This window comes from Hemicordylus capensis, chromosome 11, assembly GCF_027244095.1.
Source record: "Hemicordylus capensis ecotype Gifberg chromosome 11, rHemCap1.1.pri, whole genome shotgun sequence".
In the NCBI taxonomy this organism is placed as follows: domain Eukaryota; kingdom Metazoa; phylum Chordata; class Lepidosauria; order Squamata; family Cordylidae; genus Hemicordylus; species Hemicordylus capensis.
The window spans coordinates 12,743,481-12,765,585 of NC_069667.1; the positions used below are offsets into that span (position 1 = coordinate 12,743,481).

A 22,105-nucleotide genomic window follows, 5' to 3' on the forward strand; every position below is an offset into this window, starting at 1 on the left:
AATGGCTCCGATTAAGCTGGAGCCTCTCTTCCATGGTATAATTATCTGAGAGTTTCCCAAGGGAGAGCGCTTACCCAGCTTGCTTCTCCAAGGACTTTAAAACAGTCCTACAGATGACAACATGGCAGGTGTTGCTTTACCAAAGGAAGCAGCACAAGAGCCATTTTCTAAATGCAAAAGAATTTGAAATAGACTATTTTTCAAATACTGGAGATCCTGAGGACAGGATACTCAACACCAAAACACCTATTTGCTCTCTCTACATTTTAGTAAATGTAGAGACCTGCACACATCCGCACAACACATATCCCCCCTGGCCAAAGGCAACCCACCAACCCTGTATCGCAGCCTAAGAGCTTAATAAACTTTCTTTTAAACTGCCTGCCTGGGTTTTCAGGAGTGGAGCTGGAAAACATGACTGCCAAGCTAAGTTGGTCACAGATTGTACAGGCCTATAGTAGCATTCGGGAACACAGCAAAATATTTTATTTCCTCCATGATGGAACTCAAGGCAGCATACATGGAGTTCCCAGGTAATATCTTATCCAGATAGTGATCAGACATAAATCTCCTTAACTTCAGCACTGCCTTCAGACCATGAAAAGCCCGTACCTGAAGGCACCTGGCTGAAGATGCTCTGACTCCAGATCTGGGCCTTAGGCTAGCTCAGCAAAATCTTCAGAGCAACCAATCTCAGGCTGTCACCCTGTAAGGACTTAGCTATCACTGGAAAGAATAAAGTGCAATGATAATGGAGGGGGGGGGATCTGTGGCCTGTGAGTTAGGGCTGGGCGCCTCAGAAAACAGTTCAGCGCATGCGTGCACCCTCCCTCCAGTTGTTATTCCTGGAATAAAATATGCATTGGATTCTGGCAGAATCTCAGCCCCTGACCCTAGTTCCAGTACTGAAAGCACTTGCTAAACTCTCAACACTTGCTTTAACTTCCTGTGTTTCTGATAGAAATTAACACTAATGCATGCAGGTGGACATACTAAGAGTGCAACAAAGATTGTTGTGCAAATGTAATTTTTTTTTTTACAACCATATGGTTTTTATAAGTTTTGCTTTTGTGCATGCTCTAAACACAGGCAATTAAAGTCATATCTATCATTCTTTCTTAAGCACCTAAAAAGCAAAAACAAAGCACTCTTTTGAGACAGAACAGAATTAATGACAACGCCCCACCTGCAGCCTTACAGTCTCAATAATGGCTGGATTTCCCCTCTCCTGGTATTATTTATTTATTTATTTGAGTTCTATACTGCCTTTCCAAAAATGGCTCAGGGCGGTTAACACAGAGAAATAATAAATAAATAGGATGGCTCCCTGTCCCCAAAGGGCTCACAATCTAAAAAGAAACAATAGACACCAGCAACAGTCACTGGAGGAACTGTGCTGGGGGTGGATAGGGCCAGTTACTCTTTCCCCGCTAAATAAAGAGAATTATGATGTGAGCAAATAGGAATTCTATGACTATTAAAGGCTTTGCAAGGTGTGTATGTGTGCATGTGTACGTACTCTCTCTCCCTCTCTCTTAAGCTACAAACAGAACTCCGCACAAGTATTATCCAGATCCCTGAAGAGAGTGTGTGTGCGCCCTTGCGTTTGTGCGAGTGCATACACACACACACACACACCCTTGAATAGACATCTCTCTTTTCTTGTAATATAGAAAGTACATTGTACAACTTGCTACAAAAACCATTCATCTTGCTCTTAAACAAAATATTATGTATTGTTTATCTCTGCCCTTCCTGCCTTCATTTTTAGAGAGACTGAGATGGGCTGCATCACAATTTTTGCTGCTGTTATCAAGCCTTCCCCCCCCACCACCACCACCACAACACCTATTGCTCAGATCAGGTGATCGAGGGGGAAGGGGAGGGGGAATGGACGCTCTATGTCATCCCATTACATATGATTAACTGTCGTTATTCTTTGCAGCCCCCCCGCCCGCCACTTTCTTGTTCTCATGGAAGTGAACGGAAGCCCATAGGCAACCCCCCCCCCCTCCCCACCACTGGCCATAAAGGCTTCAGGGAAGCAGCCCAAGCCAAGGCTACTTCTTGAGGCTGGGGACTGTGGGTGGGGTGGAGGCTGATATGGGCAACAAAAGAAGCAGGCTCCGTGCATATTAACTCCCTCCTGCTCTGGCCAAGCCATCGGTGGCCACTTCTGCGGCCGAGCTTGTTCTGATCTGGAAGCGGAATCACATTTGCCGAAACAAAAAAGACTGACCTGCTCACACATGGCCGATGTTCCCATGTTAGGAGGCAGTGCCTGCCCCCATCACACACACACACACACACACACACTCTTGGGGGATGAATTGTGCGGGAGACCCTATATATTACACAGCCCTTTCCACATCCCAGCTGAATTCAAGGCGTTCGCAGGGTTCCCCCTAGAAAACACCCCAGATCTGAAACACACCTCCCCAGAAGCAAACCAAGAGGACGCGGGGGGGGGGGGCTTCCAGTATAAAGCGGGTTCCGAATCGGTATTAAGCGCTCCAGCTCCACAGTTGCCCTCCTGTACACAGTTCTAGAACAATTGACCCAACAAGAACCTGGCTGGCTTGGAGGAGGAACGAAACCAATACTAAAAGCCACGCACACCCAACACACACCCCCCGCGCGCCGCTCTTTGCGCATCGAAAAGTGCCCTGTGCATACAGAAAAAGGACGATGCAGCCGATTTCGAAGCACGCGTTGCTTTGCAAGACGACTGCGGGGCAGGCAAAGAAAACGCATCCTGAAACGGTATCCCGGCCTCCTCCTCCAAGGATCCCTTTGCGCGGTGCCAGCCGCTGCCTGTTTGCTCAGGAGTCAACCCACCCCCTCCCCCGTGTCCAGTGGGGTGCCTGGAGGGTGGCAGCAGCCTGAGACCCACCACAAACAGACCAGCCCAGAGCCCCTGCCTGCCTTCACAAAGGCCTCCCCGGTCTCCTCCCCTCCCCCACTCGCTTCTGCCGAGAAGCAGGCTTCTCTGTTTTCGATTAGAATCGGCGAGCCCCGATTGCTGCCACCACGCGAAGACAGCCGTGCATGCAGACACATCCCAGCCGAAGTCACACTGCTGGACCCTCTCCGACTGTCAATTGCAAAGGGCTCGTCTGAGGAGGAAAGATTCCGCCCCACCTCATCAACACCACCGCCTAGCCAGATCGCCTCTGTAGCTTCCTTCCACCGTGGCCAGAAAAATCTGAATCAAGCAAGATGGCCCAGCTGACCAGAAAACATACGGCCTCCAACTCTTTTTGCCGCCAACCGACCGAAAGAGAAGCAATGTTTTGCCCAAACGCTCAATGACATTGACTCAAGTGACCTGCTCGAGGAAGGGGAAATTGACAGACATCGAAAGAATACGTTCCTGCGCGTAGGATTTGTGCTAAGAATTAGATCATCTCGAGCCATTTCTTTACCTGGAAGATATTGTCCTATTGGAAGTGGGGGGGGGGAGTCCATTACTCTCCTCCCTACCCACTCCAGGTGATCTGGGAAGCCGATAGTGGCCTCTAGGCCAGTGAAAGATATTATTAGCCCTATGACAGGTTTGAAAGGAAAAGTTTACCAGACCTTGCAATGTTCATCTGAGAAACTTGGGAAAGGGTTCTTTAAAAAATGGCGTGCCTCGGCTTTAAAAATTCACCAAAATATTAATAACCTCAATAAGAAAAGAAATACTCATCTTAATAATAACGATAGTATTTTAAAGGCCGCAAAGGACACAGGACGAGAGGAAATCGTGACCGCTTTTCTAAAGGCTTCCCAGTTCTTTACAACCCACATAAATAAACTCAACATTTTTTTAATTTGTAAAAATGTTTTATTTAGACCTTTTGTGTGTGTGTGTCTTTACAACAATAAAATATTGCGTCAATATAAACCCACCTCGACTAAAATTGGTTGACAGTCAAACATCACAAGCGAACCGCTTTTCTTAATCCTTCCTTGCTTTCGACAGCCGCTTCGGGTATTTTTTTTAATGATTTTTTAAATTTATTTTTAAACATAATGCGGAATTTATTGAAAATAAATAATTGTCGGCAACTGCGATAGGCAATTTGGAATAAAATAGTTGAAAAAAGCAACTTTAATGAAAATAGCGTTTATTATACATCCGTTACTAAATGAATAATCTAAATGATCTTTTTTTCTTTTAAATTAATAACTTCCCAAAAAACGTTTAGAATATACAAAACTGTACACTTTTTTAATATAAAGTTGGCAGAGAGATAGCAGGGTCTTCAGTGTTGGGATATTAGCGCAGATTCAAGATTACTGGGGGGGGGGGTGGAATAGAAATGTCAAAATGAAAATGGTGATGCTAGAAGAAGGGGAAGGGGGATGAAAAAAAGACAAATGGGGATGGCGAGGTCCTTTTTCTGCAATTAAACTGGCAGCGTATTTCCTCTGTTCCAGGGATGCACATTTCGGGTATAGGGCCTTTCATATTATATTGATGTGTAAGATAGACTGGGGGCGGGGACATAATTTGCTGGACTTTGGGGGTAGGATAAAGATTTGTATCCATCTACTTACTGCTCTGTCAAACACATGCATGGGGATCGATTCCTTTTGGTGTCACGTTTTGGTTGCGTCTGCTTCAGATATATGTATGTTTACTTTGGGTCTGTATACATGTGTATAGACAGACAATGCGCCACTAGTCGTGTGTGTGTGTGTGTGTGTGTGTGTGTACACACCACTACAAGTGCCCCTCTGTAAACACACACACACCTCCAACTGGAGCAGATTCTGTTTCCTACATCCAAATGAAACCTCCTACAACCCAAATAACATGTTCATCATGTCCTTTCTTTTAGGAAACACATTTTTGAAAGCTCCGTTTTTTGACATGTTTAGCATTTCCTCCTAAAGCATAATTTTTCCATATCAGTAAGGTCATAGCAAATGATTACCTCCTCTCTCCAAACTACTACCCCCTTCCTCAATTCATTTCAACCTACTCCGATTTTTCTTTAAAGGAAACGCAGGCCAACCGGTTAATTCCGAAGCTAAAGCTTCCAAAAGGAAGAGTGTTTTTACTACAGACCGCTGTCGGACGCCGAGCAATGATCCTTATATTAAAAAATCGGATAGCGAGAGACCGGGAAATTGCGCTTTGAAATAAAAATTAAAATGTTGGTGAGGTTTCATTTTAGATCTTTGATCTTTGTTGGCAGAGTCAACATCAGAGAGGGAACTGGGGCGGGGATCGTTCCACAAGAGAATATCTATGCTGAGATCGTACAAGAGTTGAAAGTTACTAAAATAAATAGGAATGGGAATAGAGGAAGAAAATCAAGATCTTTCTATGTAGGCACCTCTTCCTTTTGTCTTTGGGATTTAGAGAAGGGGGCATTCGGCTTCTCCTTTTCTGGTGGGGTTTGGGAAATTCGTAGAATAAATTTGCCTTTGCTCCAAATAATACACACATATATAATCAGTGGCATACAATAGGGCTGATCAATTGAAAGGCCAATCAACTGAAGGGCTGATCAAGCGCGTTACAATTTCAGGTCCCTCATGTTGCGTGTACATTGTAGTAAAACACCTCCGACCTTGGAGAGGCCGCCACGTCGCCGTCCCCTTTTGAACCAGTAAGCCAAGTCCCGCCAAGCTAAACGTCGATCCAAAAAATAAAAAATAAAATAAAATCCTTTGAAAATACACCGGATCTGACCAAGGCGCTGAAAGGCTATTCACAGGCACGTCTTGTCTTAAAAAAAAAAAAAAAAAAAGCACCTGTATTTATAGTGAGAGAGAAAGATGGGCTTCGTTTGGTTTTGTTTTCATACTGGCGATTTTTCAAACAAAAGCTTTGGACTTTTTTGAGCATACGAATCGGCGAGGAAGACAAAAGACTGGAGGAAGGAATAACAAAATATGTATATGTATATAATATGGATAAATATATTTATATACTGCCCTCAGACAACAGGAAAGAGATGGCTCACCCTCCATCCCCCCTTTCCTATTAATTATTATTATTATTATTATTAGTTTTAATTCTAGGTATTTTTTTTTTCCTGGAGTGCTGTGAAGGATGCAAAACTGGAGAGAGCCCCCCCGCCCCGCGATTTTTTCCTTTCCTTTCTGTAGTGCTGTGGCCAGATTGTTTTGTTTTGTGAAGGGACGTCGAACATAAGCTACAAATCCTGGTGAGAGGAAAAAGAAGAAGCTGTGATGGCACCCAACGATCCGCGCCGCTGCCCAGTCCCCAAGTGGGTCCTTCATAGTCAGAGATCGTGGCAACTGGAGTCTGTTTTCACGGCGTGCTGCTGCGAGTAAACCTCGTGCGGCTGCGGCGGCTCCCCTGGCGGAGTCATGCGCTTTTCTTTCTGCCGTCGGTTGCAAAACCAGACCCGCACGACCTCCTTCTCCAGCTGCAGGCTGTCTGCCAGCGAGGAGATCTCCTGCGCCGCCGGCTTGGGGCATTTCAAGAAATGGGTCTCCAGCACGCCTTTGACACTCACCTCGATGGAGGTCCGCTTCTTGCGCTTCCGGCCCTGCGCGGCGATCTTGTCGATGCTGGTGGGGCTGCCCGTGGAGGAGTCGGCCTCCTCCAGCCACTTGTTCAGCAGCGGCTTGAGCTTGCACATGTTCTTGAAGCTGAGCTGCAGAGCCTCGAAGCGGCAGATGGTGGTCTGCGAGAAGACGTTGCCGTAGAGGGTGCCCAGCGCCAAGCCCACGTCGGCCTGCGTGAAGCCCAGCTTGATCCGCCGCTGCTTGAACTGCTTGGCGAACTGCTCCAGCTCGTCCGACGTCGGCGTCTCCTCGTCCGAGTGGTCCTGGCAGTGGTGCGAGCCCAGCTCGCCGTGCTCCGGCGTGTCCCGTAGCACCTGGTGCATGGCCTGCGGCGTCCCCGAGGCCGGCGGCGGCGTCAGCCCGCCGTGCTCCAGCATCCCGCTGACCGTGAAGCCGGCCTGAGAGTAGACGTTCAAGGGAGGCGGCGGCGGCGGGGGCTGCCCGCTCGACGTGAGCGCCGAGCTGTGCGCCGGGCTGGCTCCCCAGGCATTGGGGTGGCTGGGGTGGTGAGGCGAGTGGTGGCTGACGTGAGGCGAGCGGTGATGGATGATGGCCCCCAGCTGCAGGTCCTCCCGCCCGGGCTTCACGTCGGGCTGGTCCAGCGGGCTGGAGCTCAGGGTGGACGACCAGGGGCCCGCATCGCTCAGGCTGGTCACCCAGTGGTGCCCCAGCGGATGCCCGTTGCTAGGCACGCCTTGCAAGTAGTCACTTTGGAGAAGTTTCTGGGGGTTCCGGAAAGGGCTCCCCTGCTGCATCCCCGTTGAGTCTGCATGGACCAGGGAGCTGGAGTTGAGGATGCTGTAGGGATTCGAGGCGGCGGTCGCCATCGCGCGCGCCGTGCGCAGGATTCCCCCTGCTCGTTATAGTGTGGCACGGGGAGACGCTTGCAGCCTTTGACATCTACCCAGCCAAAAGGGAGCCGAAGCAGCCCCCGCGCCCTGACGGGCAGCCCCGACGGCCAATCCCGACGCGTCCTGCCGCCGGGAAGTGGGCGCCGCGGCCAATCAGGGCTGGCCGAGGGGCCGGCTCGGCGCCCAGCCAGAGGAGGCTGGCGGGAGGCGAAGGGTTAAAACGAGGGAGTCTGGAAGCAGGAAGTGAAGCGAGCGGCGGGCTCCATTGGCTGCTGCCGGTGGCCTGCCCACGGTTCAGAGGGTTAACCCTTTCTGTGCTGCGGGGCAAAAGCACGGGTGTATTTATCTCTCCCCCCCCCCCACACACACACTTCATCTTTCAGCTCTTATTTGGAGGAGAAGAAGAGAAAGGAGAGGAGAGGGGGAGGGGAGGAAGGAGGAGGAGGAAAGGGGATGCGAGGGCATGGTTTAAATTTGTAGTGATTAATTCCAGGTATAGCCCCCCTCCTCCAAAACGAGGGTGGGGGGAATGAAGAGAGGTTAAATACCTGCCTCCAAGACTGACAGCTTCTTCTTAGCACAGTGGATAGGGATACCCCCTCCCCAGATCCCTCCTCTTAACATCTTGAATTCAGTCTGAAAGTAATTGGGAGTGGTTTAAAAATAAAAATAATAATAATAATAAGAGGACAACAACAAAAGAAACAAAGCTTCCATCCCAAATAAATTGTTCTCGTGTATGTGTGAGATACACACACACACACACACACACACACACACACACACACACTCATATATATATTTGAATGAAACAGGAACACATACAGAGAGGGAGATGTGATAGGGCTTTACTTGTTTACTTGCAACCGACGTGGATGTGTTGGTAAATCAGTAGTTAACCCATACCCTGATTTAAATGCAAATCCTGCCTGCGCCGTTGGTATAATTTCGGTGGTGCAATGTTTGCCTCCACACTCGCCTGGTCACCCCGGCGCCCTGGCTGTTCTCTCTCCCCCTGCATGAGAAATGCACGTTTCCTAACAGCTCCGCAACTTCTCAATCCGCTGAACCTGGGACGTGAGGCACACAACTTGTGTGAACGCGACAGGAGAAACGCGCCCGTTCACCCTGGGTGCAAATCGCTCTCCTGCTTTCTGGGTTCCCTTGCAAGGGTGCTGGTGGTGGCTTGTGTGTCTGCTTCTTTCCAAAATACTGAAAGCACACCCACAAAATCTGGCAAATTGTATGAATAGATTAGAATGATCTCTCCGAGCCCTAACCCTCTCCAACTTTGAAATATGACAGAAAACTGCCAGGGATTGCATATACTTTTTTAAAAAATAACAACGCCGTAAAAGGGGGGTGGTGTTGCTTTATTTTTGTTTTAAACAGTTTCTTTGTGAAAAGAGGAAAAAAACCAAATTATAGATAGGTGAAACAATGAAAAGAGAAATGCGAGAAGGCAGTATTCCTGCTGTTTCTTTCCTTCAAGTTCAGTTTCAATCCATTTTGTGAATCAAGAAAGCAGCATCTATTGTGTGTTTCTCTTTCAATGTTGCGCTCAGGAGCAGAAATCGGAGCGTTTCGGATTTGTTTTAGTGTTCCAGCTGAGAAAATTAAACCCTAATACCTTCAGAAAAAAAAATCACTGAAGTTTTTTAAAAATGACCTTTCCTTGCATAATTTCGGAGGTAACCTAGCTGCGTAATTATATTTGCACTTACAGAAGGCAGCATCGCAGTTCCCTTATTGGTTTGAAATTCCATTAAATATATTGCAGGAGCGCCTAGGTTAAGCTTGATTTAAATTTGCATACATTTTCATATATTTAGCAGAAATAAAAGAAGGCTTGCAGCTACCCGAAAGTCATTAAGGCATTAAGTTCTCTAGGAAGACAGATCTGGAGGAAAATGCAAGAAAATGAAAATATCGCCCTATATCAGGTGAGCTTTCCCCTCCTGTCTCGCTGGCGCTCTCTCCCCTGTTGAATTTGAGCTGAATCTTTCTTTCTTTCTTTCTTTCTTTCTTTCTTTCTTTCTTTCTTTCTTTCTTTCTTCCTTCAACTCAGGATAAGACAGTAGTTGAAAATTTCTCAGCAAACTTTCCCGGCCCGGTCCAGTTGACCAGTGTTTATAGATATTTGATAACTATTTTCATTTATTTATTTATTTCAAAAAGGTATATTGAGGAAGTTGGTAAACTTTTACTCTTTGGTGGAACTCGACTTCTGGTGGAGATGTCTCTGATCTGGTCTGGATGATCTGTTTTTGCTTTTAAGTTGGAATGTGATTTGGAGGGTGGGAGGTTGCTGGGAAATTGCGGGTTGAGTTTATTTCTCGCGTGGCTGACTGTGGTCCTTGCTGGATCCGTAGGATAATCCGTAATAATTTGAAGGATGGCGGGGGTGGTGGTGTTTCAAGTGCTTTAAGCAGGAGCGTTCTTTCGATAGAGTGGAAGGGAGAGGAACAGGAAAGCATGGGGAGGTTCAGCCTAGAAAGTCAGTAGATAGAAAAAATGTCTGCAGGAGGGGAAGAATGAAATTCACCCAGCCTAATGGAAATTGAAAATAGGATCCACTATATTTCGGATGACCATGTCTCTGGAAAGCTCAATAGCGGAGCTAGAACAAAGCTCGCGGGCTCTCTCTCTCTCGCTCTCTAGGATTTTTAAACCAAACTTTGCTCTCATTCTGCTGCCTGAGAAAGGAAAGAGAACCCACTAGGCGGTAGCTAAACAGAACTGTTGCAGATTGAACAGCTCCGACTCTTCCACGTCTGAACGCATTTACTTGGGAGTAAGACCACCAGCCTCAATGGAGGGTGGGGGGCGTTGATTCCAAATGGACCTGTTTAAACTCGCGATCTGGTTTAGGAGGGAAGGAAAGTGAATCGAAGCCGAGCCTGCTTCCCTCCAGTTGCCTTTGACATGCCTCGGAAATCACTTTTATTTTTACGAACTTCACAATCTCCACTGCTTCCCAGGAGAATGGATTTAATTCAAGAGCAGGCCTTGAGAAATCAAACCCTAAATATCGCTCTGTGTGTGTGTGTGTGTGTGTGTGTGTGTGTGTGTGAGACACACACACACACCAAATCTCCATGCAATTTTAAATGCAGCTGTATATGAAGGCTGCCTTAGATATCTGGTTGAATATATCCTTGATTCCTCCCCCTTTCTCTCTCTCTCTGGAGTGTTTTTTATCTGCATGGCGTTCACCCCTCCTTGCTTTTGCTCCTAATCTGCTGGAGAGGGTTTCTTTAGCTCTTTCCTGTCAGTCTAACTTCCCGAGTGTAACAGATGCCGCTCTCAGACGCTCCTTTCTGCTGCTTTCCTCTATTCAGCCCCGCATAGTTCTCCCCATGATCCGGGTTTCCATAGCGAGAGGCATAAAAGGGGACCCAGAGCCGCAAATCCGTCGCCCCATCCAGAATAAAAGGCCCTCATTCAATAGACCGACCCCGTCTGAACATGGGAGAGGTCTCCTTGTAAGGACACCCAGAGCAACTGTTGCAAGAATCTGTAACTTATTTTTCATAGACTTCAGGGAGACCTTAATGATTTTTTCAAAAAAACAGAGAAAGAAATTAACCAACTCTGGGAGGTTGATTAACTGGTTCTTTATTTTGTTTAACCCGCTCTTAATTATTTTAATGATTTGGTGCTGAGTAGAATGTCCGTCCCCCAAGAGGGATAACTTTATTTTCCTAAATATATCCCCTCCCCTTCCACCCCCTCCCCCTCCTCGCTGTGGCATGAATGAGCCACAAAAGAGCTAGAAATCTCTACCATCTTGGCTGGGGGCGGCTGGAAGGCTCTGTACAGAGAAACAGGCTTGTTTGTTTGTTTGTTTGCTAAAGCTGGGGAAAGTGCTATAATACAGTTCTCTCTCTCTCTCTCTCACCCCAAAACACACTTGGCCAAAAGAAAAAGGAGAGCTTTAAAGCTTGGGTGTAAGACGGGATCCTTGGAGGCCCCTCTCTGGCCGTTCTTAAAAAGCGCGAACTATTGTTGTGGAGGAGAAAGTGGCGGGCGGGGGAGAAAGCCACAAGAAAGGTGGTCTTTCCCGAGTGGAAAGGCCATAAAGACTCTCGGCGCACCCCTCTGCCCTTCCTATTCCGAAGTAAGTCTCCCTGTGATCACCTCCTATTGTTAGGCAGCAAGGCGGACTGGCTTCTGTTCTGAGTAAACCTGGCTGGAGCAAGGCTGTTCTGCACCCGGCAGATTTACTTGGGAGTAAGCCTCCATGGATATTCCGGGATGACTCCCAATAAAGCAAGCTTGGGATCGCGCGGTGATGTCAACAACATTCCCTCCCCTTTTTCTGCGGTGTAGAACTTTTAGGGCAAGATCCTGGCCACGCGGATCTTCGGGGCTGAGTGATGGGAGCGTGTGGAAAGTTGTGACTTAGTTGCGCTTCTTTCGGAGGGCGCTCCCACCCGAAATGCCCACTTGCTGCTTTCAGCCAGGGCGTGCCTGTGCTTCGCTCCTTGATATGGATGCGCCGCCTTTTGTCAAAAGATTCAAGGCGGTTCACAGTCTGAAATCAGGGCTCGCAGTTTAAGGGACGCGATGCGAAGGGGAAGAGGAACATAAGAAAAACCAGGTACCGTGTTTGTGGGGGGCGGGAGAGTGGGAGGGGGGAAAATGATTAACTCAGAACTATTATTTCAAACTTTATGTGAGCTATAACATATATAGGAAGACACAAATAGCTATCATCTGCAAGGTACCCGCTCCCTGTCCACCCATCTGCCTGCTTTTCTCCCTCCTCTCTCCTGGCAGATGTGGATGGTGCCTGCAGCTTTCCCAGATATTTCTCAGTTACAGAGTGGAAGGCTCGGGGAGGTGGCGTGGGGGGAGAGGCGAGGTCTTTCAAGGGTGCAGTTTTGACTGTGCTTAATACAGCATGAAGATGCAGGCGGTAGGCAGCGCCGCGAGGTCGTGACCTCTATAAAGAAAACTTCACCTCTTCGCCCAAGTTCACTTTATAGGCAGGGCCGGCTTGAAACGACGTTTGGTGGGAAACAAGTGCGAAGAAACCGGGAGAAACAGGAGCTTGAAAAGGGAAAGGAGGGAGGGGGGAGAGGGAGAGATTTGACTGTTTCTTAAACAGGAAAGGTGTCTCTCCCCCCCCCATCTGTATACTCATCGGTTTCCATAGGACTAGTTCTCCTTCTCTCCATCCTTCATCCCCACGGGCGGGAGTGGGGACCCCCTCCTCACTGCAAGCAAGAGTCCCTTTTCCGCTTAAAACAAAAGTCGGGAAGAGGAGGCAGAATAGATTTCGGGAATATTAGAGGGGGAAATAGCCAATTAGCAGATATTAGCTCCCACCCCCTCTGAGTCTATATTGGTCGCTTCTGGAAGAGAAACAATTCTCTCCTCTTCTCGATTTGCATAGAAGCACCAGAGAAGACGGTGTGTGTGTGTGTGTGTGTGAATATGAAGGGGGGGGCGGAAGAATTCTCATATATATGAGAATGAGGGGGGGGGGAAGCAAAGAGCGAAGCCACAAATAAGGATAGAGTTCAGCAATACTGCCCGCCTCCCTTTCCCACCTGGATGGCATCTTCTGGGATGTGAATTTGTTCTGCATTTCGGACAGAGAAATCCGGGGAGGGACCAGAAATGGAAACTCCTCCCCACCTTGACAGAAGCAATAAGGTAAAAGCCATTCCACTCCAACCCCTCCCTCCACATCAAGAACAACAAAACATTTCTCCTCTCCTCTGTTATTTCTTCCATCCAACGCCTGGCAAAAAGGAGTTTCGTGGCCACTTGTGTGTGCCTCCTCACGTTACGAGTTTCATGCTTCTGTGTATTTTGAGGGAGGGGGCTGGGAGTCCACTTTAAACCAGGATTGAGCCTAGCGTTTGTAACCCCTTCTGAGCAAAGAGGTACCTTTTAAACGTATTGATTATCTTATATTTAGCAGGGGAGAAGCATCTGGCCCAATCCAGCCCCAGGACAGCGGTTGTTGCTGATGTCTGTCATATTATCCTCTTATTTTCTAATAAGGACGCTTATTTTCCTTATATAGCCGTATGTTTCCTTTTAGATTGTTACGAGATTTCCCCAGATTGTGATCTGGGGAAATTTAGATTTGGGAACAGGGAACTTTCATATTTCTTTTCTATTTATTTTTCTGTGTAAACCACTTTGAGCACTGTTGTTGAAAAGCGGTGTATAATTCGTTGTAGTTTTAGGTGAGAAGGGATTTATCAAAGGAGAGAGAAATATCAATATATACATACAGTGTCTTTCTAGGAATTTAGGATTACGTGTGGGCGAGAGAGAGATCTGACTTGGTCATTTGATTCAGTGTATTGGCTTTCTTGTTTCTTGATCTTTAGAAACGTGTCTGTGTGGAGGAGCTTTTCCTTTTCTACACCATTGTTTAACTTGTCGTTCCCACACCTTTCCTACCTCCCCCCAAAAGGAATTGTTTGCAACTATGGATCACGTTTGCAACTCCTCTTTAAATATCAGAGTTCAAAAGCACCTGATTGTGAGAACAGGGCAGTCCTCCGATTAACTCCCATCTGAAGCCTTTGAGGTATCTCCAGTTGCATAAATGATCAGACAAGTGGTAAACTGCCCTTAGAAAAATGCAGGAACCTAAACGAAAATAATCATATAATAAAATTCAGCTGATTCCTATCTGCTAGAATTGATTTTCTAACATGTAAAAACGAAGGGAGGTCGTTTTAATTGAAAAGATGGTAAAGAGACCATCAAGACCGTGTCCATTAAAGAAAACTAGGTTGGATTTTCCTTTCAAGTGGCAAAATTTCCAAAAGAGGGACTCTTAGCCGTCTACTTTCCAGTGTTACCACTCCCTAGCAGTCTTCTTCATCTAAATTTTTTCTTCATGTACTTGATTTTCCACTAGAAGGATTGTTTAGAGAGACTGCCTCGTGTCTCAAATCAAATGTTCAAAACTTGTGTGTATAAGTAAACTTTCTAGATCAAACTAAGTAGCTTTACGACTTCTTAATATAGCCAGAATCCATATTCAGCCGCCTAAAATAAAGGTGTTTTAGAGCATAAAGTTCCTCTTCCAAGGAAGCCCCTTATAGATCGAAATACATATTTCGCGTCTATATCAAGAAAGGGACTGATTTACTCAGATAGCTTAATAGCTTGCCTTAAGTGTAGATGCCGAGCGAAAATATATCGTTTGGGAAACATCACTCTAAAACTGCAGTCCTGTGATACAGAAGAATAAATCCCACTAAACACGATGTCATTTCTTTCCGAGTAAACATGCACAGGAGTCCACTGTGATTCCAATAAAGACTGCCTTCCAGGTTCAAAGCTTAGATGCATGTACTTCGAGGCGAGCCCCATTGCGTTTAATAGGGCTTACTCCCAAGTAAGAGGATTGCATCGATTGAGGGTCGCAAGCCAAAGTTGAACTAATGCTCTTCTTTATGCAAGGGAGAAGATGTTAAGATCTCTCGCCGTGCCCAGCCCCCTCGCCCCGCATGTTTTGAAAAAACACAACAACACAACTTCAATGGGGAGGGGAGATCCTCTAGCAGAGACGTAGACAATGGCTCTCAGGCTCTGGAAGAGGCGATGCATCTGGAACAAGAGCTGCTACAAATCGCAGCGTTTCGCAGTCTTCCCTCGGCTATTGCATTGCCCTGTTAAAACATGCCAGCCCTCCAAATTAATAGTCCGCGGTGTATGGGCGGTGCCAGTGCTTGACTGAGCATTCGTTCGCCGGCGATTGGGGGCGTGGCCGAAGATGCTCCGCCCTCTCCAAGTTCCACCCCTCCCTGCCACTTTGAGGACTAGCAACTGCTTTCTTTTTAATGTGGCTTTCTTTGTCTAATGCGGAAGGATGTTCTATATGCAATTGTGCTAACACTTCTGCAAGCTAGAAAAGGGAGGACAATGGATGCAGAAGGCGGATGGGCCCATCACGGCTGTGAGAGCTAAACTTCTAAGTTTCAGATCCTCCTGAGGACCAGATGCTGAGGACGGGGAGGGTTGTTGTTGCTTCCTCGAGGAATTTGGATGGACCCTATTGGAAACAGGATGTTGGACTGGATGGAGCCAGCTGCGGGGGCGGGGCTCTTCACAGCCGGCACAAGAAAATCACCTGAAAGGCATTCATCCTATGAGGTCATCCACACAATCAAAAGGCTGTGTTCTACCCAGGTTTAGGAGCTGTGTGTGCTCCCAATTTTCCGTTTTGTGGAAGCAAGGTAGGAGGAACAGCTGCCCAGGTTTCCTTCCTACCTTGCTTCCACACAATCACTTTTACCCAGGCTTCCCTCTTACCTTGCTTCCACATAACCAAAAACTGGGAACACACACAGCTCCCCAAAGAGGGTAGAGTCACAATTTTCGCTTATGGGAATGACCCCCCTATGCCTCTCTCCTCAGAAGAAAGAACCACTCAGCTTAATGGGGTTTGTTTGGACTGAGGAATCCAGTTCTAAATCTGCACACTTTCCAGTTTGTTTGCAAAACTCTTTGTAACTATGAAGTCAAGGAAGGAAAGACCAGCTTCTTCCAAGGTAGTGCAGTAGAATCAGTCAGCCAGTTGCCAAGAGCCGGGAGCTGATAGGGGATTTGGGGTGCTGCCCATTTGACCTAGGTGTTTCACATCTTCCCCAGGACTATTGCCTCTTCTCCAAGCACTCCAAGCATCCTCCAGGACACTTCTGATACAGATCTTGATTTTGTTGTGGACACAATTTTGCCAGGGAAGTTGGGGAGACAGAAGAAAAGCAGACCTTCCTCCTCAATAAAGTCCCTGGGTCAGTGTCAGTTTGGGTTGTGTGTGTTTTATCCCCACTAAAATAGTAGCAGACAGTTCTGGTAGTTTTGTTATGCCCAGTCTTGTGGAATGGGGGCAAGGCAGAAAAGCAACTGGGGAGGGGGGGAGAGAATTTTTTTAAAAAATCTCTCGCTGTTCTAACCACAATTGCCTGAAACCCTGAATATTGCATTTATTCTTTGTAGCGGGGGAAAAAAGAAAAAGAAAAACCAAAAAGCTGCCCTATTCTAGTTTTATAGAAGGCAGATCACACCCTTGAGGTCTTTATGAATATACACCTGCCGAGAGGGGTCCTTGGTGACCAGTCTCTCTTGCTATCAAATAACCTTTGTTATCATATATCTGTTAACTTAAACAGTGTCCTCCAAATGTGTGTGTGTGTAAATATAAATCCAGAGGGGGTGGGTGAGCGTAAAAAGGGGGTATACATGTGTGCAAATTATCTATCTTTCTGCCTCTCATGCATGTTTAATAAGTCATGTATGATAGCTATTATAACATACTATATAGCATTGAATACGGACCATATCACACCCAGAAACTTGAATTGGTTCTATATTTAGATACAATGGCTGACAATCAGACTAAGTTCAGCAAGGGTTACTCTACTACTACAGATATTGATATACAGCTTTTTAAAACAAGCTTTTTTGTGTGGAAAGCCTGTAGTCTGGTTGTCAGCCGTTGTATCAAAATGATTTACATAGAAAAAGAAATAAGATGGTCCCCTGTCATATGGGGCTCACAATCTAGCAAGAAACACATGGGAGACACCAGCAATAGCCACTGGAGGGATGCTGTGCTGGGGATGGATAAGGCCAGTTGCTCTCCCCCTGCTAAATAGAAGAGAATCGTAAAAGGTGCCTCCTTGCTCAGTTAGCAGAGGCAAACTATTTCAAGAGGACTACTCAGGCGTAATTTAGTTTGGATGTTGTCAGTGCCACCTTCTATGGAGGATGGGATTCTGCATTAATAAGGAATTGCAACCCAGAAGAAAAGTTTAAAATTTTTATAATTTTGCTTATTAGGGTTATTAACCTGCACAAATCTTTATAAAGAAAGGAGAGATGAAAACAGAGGCTAGAGTAAAGGACTTTAAAAGGTTCAACGCACACAAATTGAATTGAACTGTGTTAGGGGAAACACTCCCCATCTATGGAGTATAAATTATCTTTTAATCAGGAGGATTCCCTTCCAAATTAGGGTCTAATTCTACGCATTTTAATTTGCGAGTAAGGCCTACTGAAATCTGTGGGGCATATTTCCGAGTAAACACATATAGAAACGTGAATTTAGGATCTCAGCCCTTTAGTTGATGACGCTGGGATTTTTTTATGATTGCCTGTCTCTATCTGTCTCCGGTCCTAAATGCATTCCCACTGAAATTAGTGGAATTAACTTCCCAGGAACAATGCAGAGAATCTGGCTATGCAGAGCTGGATGTTGCAAGTCTGGAAATGGAAGTGCGTTGATCTCTGTAGATGATTGATGCCTAAAAAAATTCTCTGAAATAATCCACCTTATTACTTCATGTAGGGATCTCCCCCCTTTCAAGAAATTCCGTCGAGTTTACTTTTGAGTAAATGCAATCAAGGGCAGTCCCGCGGAATTCAGGAGACCTTGAGGGCCAACTAAAGGCTGGTGCAGAAGTCTCTTTGAGCTCGCTAGGACTTACTTCCGAGTAAAGATGCAGGAGGATCGGGCAGGAAAAATTCATTTGCTTTGGCTGAACGAGGTCGTAGATTTGTCTAGTTTATTTTACGAGAGAAAACTTGGTTTCTCCCGCTTGAACCCAGCAGCAAATATCTTGCGCCTAGATCCATCTGCTGCTGAGAAAAACAGCGTGTGTGCGTGCGTGAAATTTTAAGAGGATCGTCTTTTCTTACCGCCTCCACGTCATTCCCCTTTCCCTTTAGGATTTTGCTGCTTTCCAATGATTTGGGTAGGGTGGGGCCTTGAGAAGGGAGAATGTGGTGGTGGTGGTAGCTGCGCTTTTTTGCGGAGTTGTGGTAGGGGCGGGTCTCTGCCCGAAGGAGCCAACAATCTAAACGTAAACAAAGGTAGGAAGGGCCAAGAGGCAGGGGGCAGCCCACAACCTAATTCAGCTGGAAATGCTTGAATGTTTAAGCAGAAGCATGGGAGGAGAGCTGGTCTTGCGGTAGCAGGCCAAGCATGAATTGTCCCCTTTGCTAAGCAGGGTTTGCTCTGGTTTGCATTTGAAAGGGAGACTACACTGTGAGCCCTGTAAGATCTTCCCCTTAGGGGATGAGGCCTCTCTGGGAAGACCATCTGCATGTTTGCATGCAGAAGGTTCTGAGTTCCTTTCCTGGCATCTTGGGCTGATAATCTGTAGTGGTGTTTCTCTTGTATTTATCTGGGGGAGAGCAACTGTTCCTCCTTCTCCAGCCCCAGCGCAGTGGATGGGTCTGGGGTCTCCTTTTAGATTGTGAGCCCTTTTGTGAAGAGATTTGCTTACTATGGTTTTGGAACTGAGAGAGGAAAGAGAAGCCCCATCAGTTGCCTCCTTAACAGGCTGATGATCTAAGGTAAAGTGTGCCATCAAGTCGATTTCTGACTCCTGGTGCCCACAGATTCCTGTGGTTTTCTTTTGGTAGAATACAGGAGGGGTTTGCCATTGCTTCCTCCCCCGCCGTATGAGATGATGCCTTTCAGCATCATCCTATATCGCTGCTGCCCAATATAGTACCAGCGCAGATTTAAAGGCCAACCTTCTGCTTGTTAGTCAAGCATTTCCCCTCTACGCCATTAGGTGCAAATACTTATCTACCGCTTTCCAACAAACGTGCTCAAAGCGGTTTAGATAGGTAGAAGATGGTGGTTCCCTTCCTGCTGATTTCTGTTCCTGCTCGAGGATTCTTCCTTGGGTGATCAGGCGTGCCTTTGAAGAGCTCCTAATTCCAGATTTAAGCGGAGTGAGGAAGGGGCCTCCGGGGGTGGTTACACAATTCAGATTTTGAGATTTATACAGTCCAGATAACTTGCTTGTGTGCTGGGACTTCATAGTCTCCTTGTATGGTCCGTGTTGGAAGTAATGCGAGGCTTTGTTCACACGTGCTTGGAACGTCACTTGATTTTATTTATTTATTTTTATTTTATTTTTTACATATATATCCCGCTCTTCCTCCAAGGAGCCCAGAGCGGTGTTCTACATACTTGAGTTTCTCCTCACAACAACCCTGTGAAGTAGGTTAGGCTGAGAGAGAAGTGACTGGCCCAGAGTCACCCAGCTAGTATAATGGCTGAATGGGGATTTGAACTCGGGTCTCCCTGGTCCTAGTCCAGCACTCTAACCACTATTCCACGCTGGCATTTGGCATTTGAACGTGTGTGAACCACCCCAATGGGAGATAACGTCACTTTGAGGGGTGGGGGTCGTGGGGTTTTATGACCTTTCGTCCAGATGTGTGATTGTCCGTTCAGACGTGATCACTACATTGGACTCTGTAGTGATCAAGAAACGCGCACATCAGTGGAAAGCAGAACTTGATTGCCGATAGGTAGAGCTCAATCCACTGGAAGGTGGTGGGGGGCGGGGGGAAGCATCCTTAGGTGATGTGAGGCCTTGAGCTCTCTTTGATGTTGTAACTGGAACGGTCCTTTCTCACACGCGAGCCGCCACGTGATGAATATTTATGTGTGAAAGCTGCGCTGGGTGATAACCTGTGAAGTCCTTGTGGTTCCTCCCCTCCTTAACGGAGACGCAATAATCTATGTGTGCTGCATATTGGACATATTACCACATTTTGAAGCTTTTTCCTGGGAGGGGTGTGTGCGCGGGCACTGCTTCTCCTTATTAAGTTTTCGGGAAGCAGCAGCTCTGACATCGCAAACGGTTCCTGGGGCTCAACTCTGACTGGGATTCGGTCCTCCTGGCCCTTGGGCAGGTGCTACAGGAATAGCCCGAGTAACCCCAGCCACGTAGCTGTGATGACGCCAGGGTTTCCCTAACTGGGGTCCCCAGAAGATGTTGGACTACCACTCCCATCATCCGCAGTAGCGAGGCTGAGCGTGATGGGAGTGGTAGTCCAACATCTTCTGGGGACCCAAGTTTGGGAAACCCTTGGATGAAGGGCTACTGGGTCCGAGGGACTTGTTTTCAGTTAAGCTGGAGCCCCAGAATTTCTTATTCTCCGAAATCCAAGCCCCCCCTGACCCCCCCCCCCTCTTCTCCATACTCTTTAGAAACGACTAGTGGCGGCTAAGTAATTTGCCAGCCAACCTAGTGAATTAGGATGCTCCTCTCTCCGTTTAATTTATGTTTTATAGTTGGTTTAGCCTTCTGATTTGATTGCCTTAGTAATGTGGGTTGCCTCCAGCTGCTGATGATACAGCTTTAATTCTGTTTTAAAGGTCATGTAAACATGTGCCTGTAGCAGAAGGAATGCAAATTCAATTCCTCGTGTCCTCCCCCCACCCCCACCCTCTTTATAATGTTGCTTTCCATTCGCTCCACAGCCTTCGTCTGGAAAATTAACAGGATCTCCTGTGTGTAAAAAAAAAAAAAATGTTGGGGGTGAGGTGGAGAAGGGGAAAAAAAAAATCTCCCTGCAGTAAACCAGTTTTGCTGTCTTAAGCTTTGGGTAATCAGTATATCCCCACATGCCAGGGAGAAAAAAAGTATTTATTTTATTTATTTACTATATTTATATCCTGCTCTGCCGCTACCGAGCCCAGAGTGGTTTGCATGATTGTTTATCCTCACAACAACCCTGTAAGGTGGGTTGATTGGCCCAGAGTCATCTAGTGAGTTTGGTGGGGCTTTGAAATCGGGTCTCCCGGGTCCTAGTTCCACACTCTAACCACTGCACAGCACTGTAGTGAGTTGGGATTCCTGGGAGGAAGATTTCCATCTTCTTCACTATTCTGCCAAAGAGACATTTCCTCACATGGAGATCAGTGGCGAAAGGGGCACACTGGATTGTGTTTTCAGACTATTGTTAAAGGCACAGGAGAAAGGTGGCAATCAAGCCAACCTAAGTTTGCTTATTCCCCCCCTCCCCACACACACACTGGAGTGTTAGCCTCTGTACTCCTAAAAGCCTTCTCCTGTGCCTTTATCAGGTGATGCTCTTCCTGTCCTGGAGCCATGGGAATACTTGCTGAATTTATCCTTGCCCCGTGGATGTATAGGAGCCATGCCAAGAAAAATATGGCAGTCCTGCCCTAGCTAAGGAAAAAGTCATCCACCCCATTCAGGCATTATGCTGTACATGCCTTGAGATGTCAAGGCATGCACAAACACATGTACATGTGCTTGTGTGAATGACTGCTGGTCTTGTGTGGTAGTGGACATGAATCGTCCCCTTTGCTAAGCAGGGCCCACCTTGGTTTGCATTTGGATGGGTGTCTACATGTGAGCACTGTAAGCTATTCTCCTTAGGGGATGGGGCCTTCAGTGGAAGAGCACCTACATGCTTGAAGAAGGTCCTAGGTTCGCTCCCTGGTTGCATCCCCATGTTGGGCTGGGAAAGACTCCTGCCTGAAACCCTGGAGAGCTGCTGCCAGTCAGTGCAGACAAGACTGGAGCTAGGTGGAGCAAGGGTCTGACTCGGTATAAAGCAGCTTCCTAAGTCCCTATGACTGTACGGGCATTCATTTGAAAAGTTAATCTGCCTGCAGGTCCCTGAAAAACAAGATACAGATAGGAAGATACAGATAAGCAAAGTTGTTAACATAATGTGTGTCTGTAAGTGTACAGAATTGTGTGCTTATATGTGGGCAGTGTACACAGATTGTAGCTGCTTTGAACGTGATGTCTGATTAGGTGGCCTATCATGATCTTCTTGGTGGTGGTGGTGGTGGTGGTGGTGGTGGTGGTGGTGGTAAATGACAAGATGACCTGGCAAACCTGGGGGTCAGGTGGGCGAGTTCTTGCTTGTCTTATGGGTTGGATTTGGAGCAGAAA

General features: G+C 46.9%; 1 protein-coding gene and 1 long non-coding RNA gene across 2 annotated transcripts in view; one reads left to right on the top strand and one right to left on the bottom strand.

The window, feature by feature from the left end:
- Positions 1-3,812: 3,812 nt before the first annotated feature.
- On the bottom strand, positions 3,813-7,426 carry POU3F4 (POU class 3 homeobox 4). Its single transcript, XM_053274490.1, has one exon. It carries the CDS (start codon positions 7,359-7,361, stop codon positions 6,246-6,248), a length of 1,116 nt encoding a protein of 371 aa, XP_053130465.1. The 5' UTR covers positions 7,362-7,426; the 3' UTR covers positions 3,813-6,245.
- A 1,835-nt stretch (positions 7,427-9,261) lies between these two features.
- Positions 9,262-22,105, top strand: part of LOC128335300 (uncharacterized) — a 148,259-nt gene continuing 135,415 nt past the window's right edge. The window contains exon 1 of the long non-coding RNA XR_008311569.1: positions 9,262-9,328. This is a non-coding gene — a long non-coding RNA (uncharacterized LOC128335300). The remainder of the gene's footprint in view (positions 9,329-22,105) is intronic.